A 7,404-nucleotide genomic window follows, 5' to 3' on the forward strand; every position below is an offset into this window, starting at 1 on the left:
TATAGAACCCACCAACAGCGACAAGGCAAGTAATTATGACTTTTACAAGGCTTTTTGTGACAGTGGATAAAGCGGAGATAGAAAAGGACCTGGCCTGTTTTGCAGTGCAAAAGGAGGGACAGAGAAGATGTTTTTCTTACACAGTTTGTAGGGTTGATAGGAAAGAATGAGTAGATTCCTTTGTACAGCAAAACACAGCGAGTCAGGCCCTCGGCCTTCAGAAACAGTTCGGGTTGGAAGGCAGTTGCAAATAGGACATCGTATACACCGATTTGTACGCATTTGTAGGTGGTCATGGGCTAACACCGGGCTCACCAGGTGTTATTTATCCCTTCTCTTTCTTGCACAGAGCAGAGTCAGGCTGACACTGAGCACTGAAGCACCATGTATGAGCTCAATGAAAGCAGCTTCGATCCTATCACCTTCGTCCTGACGGGCATCCCGGGCATGGAGTCGTCTCACATCTGGATCTCCGTCCCCTTCTGTCTGATGTACATCACTGCGGTGTTTGGCAACTCTGTCCTCCTCTTTGTCATCATCACGGACAGGAGCCTCCACGAGCCCATGTACCTCTTCCTTGCTATGCTGGCCGTTGCTGACCTTATGCTTTCGACCACGACGGTGCCCAAAATGCTGGCTATCTTCTGGTTCAGTGCCAGGGAAATTTCCTTCGATGCCTGCATTACACAGATGTTCTTCACCCATTTCAGCTTCATTGTGGAATCATCCGTTCTGCTGGCGATGGCATTTGACCGGTACGTGGCCGTCTGCGACCCGCTGCGGTACTCTTCAACCTTAACCCCCTCGGTGATTGGGAAAATAGCTGTGACTGCCGTTGTCCGGGGGTTCTGCATCATGTTCCCACCCATCTTCCTCCTGAAGCGGCTGCCGTACTGTGGACACAACGTCATGCCCCACACCTACTGTGAGCACATGGGCATCGCCCGCCTGGCCTGCGCCGACATAAAAGCCAATGTCTGGTACGGGCTGACAACAGCTCTTCTCTCCTCTGGCCTGGACGTCGTGCTCATCACTGTGTCTTACGCTCTGATCCTCAGGACGGTCTTTCGACTCCCGTCCCCGGAGGCCCGCCTCAAAACCCTGAGCACCTGTGGCTCCCACCTCTGCGTGATCCTCATGTTCTACATGCCTGCCTTTTTCTCCTTTCTCACGCATCGGTTTGGCCACCAAATCCCCAGTCACGTTCACATCCTCCTGGCCAACCTCTATGTCGTGGTCCCGCCGATGCTCAACCCCATTGTGTACGGGGTGAGGACAAGGCAAATCCGGGACCGCGTCGTCCGCCTCTTCTGCCCCACGGGGGAGTGCCCCTGCCCCAGCTGGGGGAGCAGGTGCTGAGTCCTGCTGGAGGGAAGGGGGACGCGGGACGGGATCTGGAAAGCAGCACCAAGTGCTGCAGCACTTCTCACCCTGGAGGAACAGGTTTGCCCAAGAGGTTCAAGAGAAGTGGAGGGTGGTGGGATTTCTGGAAATGTGGGCTTGGGTCATCAGCCCCTTCATTGCTACTGGTTTCTCCTAGGATGCTTCCCCTGAATGGTCCATCTAGCAGAGACTGGGCAGAGTTCAGCTGAGGAGCATCAAGGCTCTTACATCTGCTGATTTACCATCACCTGCTGCTGCTGATTTTGTTTGCTGTCCTACAGCTTCGTTTCTGTTTGTTCCTTCACCTGTTATCTCAGTGCCTAGACCATGAACATTTCGTTGGTCGTCAAACCAGAGCCTGGTACACAAACCATAGCTGGATGGGCAAAGTGCTGTTTACCACGGCACAGATGATGGTCTATCCTTCTGTTTTCACGGGTATAGCTTGCATTGCTGAGGGACCCTGACGCCTCTTGCTGCTGAAGGTGTTTACATGCTGAAGAGCCCTGTGAGGTCGGGAAAGGCTTTATTGTCCTGTGTTTAAGGGAAACATATCCCTTAAACCATGATGTCCAAAACTGAATTCAAGCCTCTAGAGTGGAGTGAAAGGGACAATGGTCTCCTACATCCTGCACATCCCACAGGAATGTTTTCTGTCTTTGCAAGAACACTGCACTGCTGAGCAGTGCTCCGCGTGAAGTACATTGCACCTCAAGATCCTTTTCTGCCCATACGGCTGGCTGGTTACCCACCACTTAGTTGCTGTACATTTGATTTATCCTTCAACACCAAAATAGCTTGTTGAACTTTTTCTTGTTCCTCTCATTGGTGTATGTACCAGTTGCATCAATAATACCTTATTCTACCTCAAGTCAGTGGCATCTGCCTCAGACAATTGTGAAAAACAGTGCAAACATGAAGAGCGAGCGCTAGATATTGCTGGAGGAGCAGCAAGGACAGTTCTGTGCATCTGCATACAGTCTGAGTTTAATTTCATCATCAATTTGACCAGCAAGGAGAGCCCTTTTCCTTACCTCTCCCTTCCTCAGCAAAGACAGCAATGCAGGCTGTCAGAGTAAACTCATCTGCTGCCTCCGCTTCGGTGAATCTCATGAGTGGCAAGGTCAGGAAGAGGGGAGACTCTCATCTCAGTGCAGTGAGCACCAGCACTGCTAAAGTGTCCCAGGTGCACATAAAGACCCATGGGGAGAAGGGAGTGGAGACAGCACTGGAGACCTCAGGGGGAAGCTTGCCAGAATTTCAGGTCTCTGCTGGAAGGTCAGTGTGCTTTGCACCGCTTTTGAGGTGGGTTTTTGTTGCATCATTATAATATGAAGGACCGTGGAGACACTGACACCAGCAGCCATAGTCCTGTCAGGAGTCTTCTGGTTCCTGCAGTCTGGACTACAGCAGGAATAGGCTGTTCCCACATGGCTGGAGCTTCTCAGTCTCATGGAAAAATCACAGCAACGCTCCCATCTGCCTAGCTCTCATCACCAAAGCACAAAGGTCCTTTTGTCCAGCGCTCTGCACAGCATTGACTTGGTGGGCAGCGCATGCTCAGATGGCAGCGGTCTGTCTTCTTGTCCTGACAGCAGACTCCTGGTGGCCATTCTGGCTCAGCTGTTAAATGCCAAGGCTTCTGTAACCCATTGCAAAAATTGCAGTGTGAGTTGCTGTTGACTCTGAGTAGGCGATGCTCTTGGTGCTTGCTCAGGGCCCCAGAGAGCAGAGATGGCTGCAGCAGGCCTCAGGACATCCTCCAGGGAGGTTGGGCAGGGCAGTCCTGGCAGCAGCTGAGCCTGCTCCCTGCACAGTCCCGGCTTGGCCAACAAGCAGGGTTGAAGAGTCCCCACTGCTGCCCCTCCATGAGCTCCTCTGGCTCTGGTGGCTCCCAGGGGTTGTTAAGCACTAAACCACCAGTATCCTTCAAAGCTGCGGCAGCAGTTTCCTTTCCACCGTGGGGAGGAACTCTGGGATGAGGAAGAGGAGACATTTCCTTCATGCTTTCCTTCATGTTCTACTGGGTGGGATGCTGAGACAAATGCTTGCTTCTCCTCTCTGCATCATACCTCCTGTCGGCCGCACTTCTTTCTTACACACCACACTGAGGCACAGGGGTCCGGGCACTTTTCGGTCCCCTCCTGAGCTCAGAGACTTCCTCGGGTCTGGCCAGTATAACTCTTCCTCATCCAGGCAGCAACCAGAGTCTTTTGATTGCAGCAATTAGGGAGCCCTTTCTGAAGGCTCATGCTCTGCAGTCCAGCTCTCACAGCCATGTCAGGAGCTGGGATGCTCTGACCCTGTGTCAGCTGTGAGACCTGACGGAAGGTCTGGTGTGTTCATGTCGATAGTCACAAGACGGAGCCGATCATCCAGCCATTTCTGCAGAACATCCTTTTTTCCCTGACTAAGAAGTCGAAGGGCACTTGCCAAGCCCACAGCCTGACTGTGCTGCAAAACTGTTTCAGACCTGCCTGTGGTGGGGAAGCCGCCTTGAAGGCAGCCACTGCCGCACACCTGGACCTCGGAGGTGCCTTCTTTGGAGGGGCTGGTGACCCCGGAGATGCCAGGGGTCGGCTCTCCCTAGCTCCAGGCTCCACGAAATGTCGTGCCCTGCATCAGGGCTGGGAGCCAGCAGGTCACTGAGGGGTCTGGTTGGGGCTGATCAAGCCCAACGTCCCTGATTGAGAGCAGGAGCAATGAGTGCTCTCTGGGACCAGGCTTGTTCACAGCTGAATGACACAGAAGATGACACTGATACAGCAACCAAAACCCTGCACTACTCCAGTCATCCCAGTAACGCTGCTACACCTTCAAAAGAAAAGGGAAAGAAAGAGATTCATGATTTTAGATCAAAAAACCCCCAAAAGTTCTTAACTCTTTCAACACATTTCTTTTTTTCTTTGGGTTTTTTTTTTCTGATTTCATCAAAGGTGGGAACCCTGTGACAGGCACAGGGGAAATGAAAGTCTGTTCATTAAAAGCTGTTTGCTTAACAGTGAAGATAACAGAGGTGGTTACAAAAGCTGCTCATATCATTGGATTTTTTTAATGTCCCCAAAACATTTGTGTTTGTGTTGGCTTTCTTAGCAAAAGAAAGGGTATTTACACAGAGCAGTCCGCGTGATTTCTGATAGGAGATGGAGCTGTGAGAAAGAAAATGTGTCAGGAGAGCAAGTCGTTATAGGCAGCACATGAATACATTTAGACTGAAATAGATGCTTTAAGGTCTTCAGGGCATGGGGGACCTGGAGTAGCTGCACAGCAGCTGTTGCAGGGGTTACAGCACATTTGGAGGTAGGGGTGAGATGTGAGACAGCTCGTGAATGCAAGAGACCTGTTTGCCGATTCAGAAGGTCTCCTCCAGCCCTGCCTTCCTACCTGAAAACAAAAACTTGTTGACAAAGCAACCCTCTGCTGAAGAGTTTTCTCCTGAAAGCCTTTTGGCCAGCTCTAACAATTGAGCTGCCATCTAAATTTGTCAATATTAAAGAACAATATTGCTTACTGGTGTCTCTGTTACGCACTTTAACTCACATGGTTTTTTCTGCCACCTTCTTCACTGCTTCCCGTCTTCGGCTTCTCCTCAGCGACGAACTTAGGCACAGGCTTAACTCTGAGCACAACAGCACTGCAGCTAAAATGAGTGTGTGTGCTCAGAGGTGGCACGAGTCTGAGCATGGTCCTGGGAAGGGACCCTTTCATAAATGCCCAGGAGTCTTGTGCCATCATCATCTTCATCGTGGAGCTAGTGGGAGGTAGGATCTCCCTGGGCAGGTGCTGCACAAATGCTAACCAAAAGACCTGCCTCCAAATTGCTTCCAGACCAAGTATAAGTAATGGAAAATGGGTAGGGAATGGCAATAACAGGACGGTGCTGGCCTGCATGCTACGTTACTGCACTCACCCACTGGCACTTTGCTTGGGGTGATGTTACTCCAGCGAGTGGTCCTCAGCACTCAGGGGATCCTCTCTCAGGGCGATGCATTCCTGCAGCCACCCACATTTTCACCTGCATTTTAACAGCCAGCTTGGTTGGGATGGGCTGTGTGTCATCGTACCAGGTGAGTGCGTTTCAGGAATCATTCTGCTTGTCTGGGCTTCCAAGAACAGTTTTATACAACTGAGGAGGCAGTTTTAAACTCACAGCCCTTGCGCTGCTCTGCTCCTTGGATGGATGTGGCGGCCAGGTCAGGGAGCAAACTGCACAGGCAAATGTCCCTGAGTCAATGAATCACTAGCTTAGCAATTAATGTCCAAAGGGGCATGCATAATGGGATATTAGCCAGCTGATCAGGAAGATTTATATTTCTAATGTGGTTAAAATGTTAGCTTAATAACACACGAGATGTGAAACCAGAAATTCTGCACTTCGTATTTAATTTCCCATTCTTGAAAGACCTATTTTGTTTTAGCTCAGTTGATGTGGTAGGCTATTTGTAGGCATGTTTGGATTGCAAGGACCCTTTCCTGGGGAGGAGGAAGGGATTTTGACTGAAGTTTTTTCACGGCATCCATGTAGCACATGCAAAAAGTAAATGAAATCTCAAAGACTTTGGGAGATAAGTGGAAGTCAATGGAGTCACTGTAAGAAGCTCTCTCTGTCCTCAGTGAATGTGTGGGCAGGCTTTTCATGCTTACGTGCACTGAGAAGGAGTCAAGCCTGCGCCCGAAGTGGAGATCATGCTTCAGGTTTGTGCTGAGTCAAGCTCTAAGCATCTGCTTTAAAGGAAAATGCTCTTCTGCTGTATTTGAATGCTTTGTTGAATAGACAGAGACAAGCACGGCTTTCATCATGAACAAAGCCTTGAGTGTTCCAAGTTAAAGTACCACATTTCTATTAATTTTTATTGCTGTTTATGAACAATGGTGCTTTATTAATTGTTCTTCATCTGCAGAGCTCTGTGGGTAATAAATTAGAGTACCAAGCTTAATGATTTTACTTCATCTCACCTCCACCATCATAATGTCTTAGCAAATGTTAGTTAATTAATAAAAATCCCCACTACACAGACAGGCAGATAATAAATAGCACATCCTTGTAAGCTGTCCTGTGTAAAATGAGATGGTAACTCAGCAGCCAGGACAGAGTTATTGGTTCTGGTTTGCTCTCATGTATTAGAGGTCCCTGCTGGTCCCCAAAGGTCCCTGACAGCTCCCCCGAAGGGTCGTGGCAGTCGGGAAGCTGCTGATTGCAGTTCCGCTGACCCCACTACACAGTCTGCTCAGGGTCTCTGCAGGTTTCTAGAGGAGGAACAGTAGTCTAATAAATCCAAAACTGTAATCTAATAAATCTTCTAAAATCAGAAATGAGGACAAAATCAGCTAAAAGGTTTATAGCAGGAATATCTGCTGATCTCTGTCTCAAAGCTCCCAAATTCCTCTCCATCGTGGTTCACAAAAAGCTAAAACAGGTCCCGGTCCCAAAGCACTTTAAGTCTAGGGCAAGGACGAGGGTAAAACTCGCATCTGATTGATAGGTCCCTGCTTGCCCCGGGCTGGCTCATGCATAAACCTGGGAACCCCTTTGGGATCCAGGACCAGGCAATGAATTTTGCAGAAGTTACTGTGGTCAGGGTGGTGATGAGTAATGGGGTGGTGAGGATTTAGCGAGGTTGCTTTGGAGACAGCCTGAAGGTCTGCAGGGCTTGTGCAATCCCCACCCAATTAGCACAGTTTTAGGAAACACCCAGGAAAAAATACCCTGAACATGAGCCAGCAGTGTGCCCAGGCGGCCAAGAAGGCCAATGGCATCCTGGCCTGTATCAGAAATAGCGTGGCCAGCAGGAGTAGGGAAGCGATCGTGCCCCTGTACTCGGCACTGGTGAGGCCGCACCTCGAATACTGTGTTCAGTTTTGGGCCCCTCACTACAAGAAGGACGTCGAGGTGCTGGAGCGTGTCCAGAGAAGGGCAACGAGGCTGGTGAGGGGTCTGGAGAACAAATCTTATGGAGGATCAGCTGAGGGAACTGGGACTGTTTAGCCTGGAGAAAAGGAGGCTCAGGGGAGACCTCATCG

General features: G+C 50.0%; 1 protein-coding gene across 1 annotated transcript; it reads left to right on the plus strand.

Annotated features, from left to right (window-relative positions):
* The first annotated feature begins 384 nt into the window (after positions 1-384).
* On the plus strand, positions 385-1,359 carry LOC103901159 (olfactory receptor 52B2). The gene has a single exon (XM_019472775.1). It carries the CDS (start codon positions 385-387, stop codon positions 1,357-1,359), a length of 975 nt encoding a protein of 324 aa, XP_019328320.1.
* The last annotated feature ends 6,045 nt before the right edge of the window (positions 1,360-7,404 follow it).

This window comes from Aptenodytes forsteri, unplaced genomic scaffold (assembly GCF_000699145.1).
Source record: "Aptenodytes forsteri isolate BGI_AS27 unplaced genomic scaffold, ASM69914v1 Scaffold485, whole genome shotgun sequence".
Lineage (NCBI taxonomy): Eukaryota > Metazoa > Chordata > Aves > Sphenisciformes > Spheniscidae > Aptenodytes > Aptenodytes forsteri.

Excerpts from the sequence above, each read along its gene's own strand:
- LOC103901159 (XM_019472775.1), top strand. The coding sequence starts at position 385 with ATGTATGAGCTCAATGAAAGCAGCTTCGATCCTATCACCTTCGTCCTG.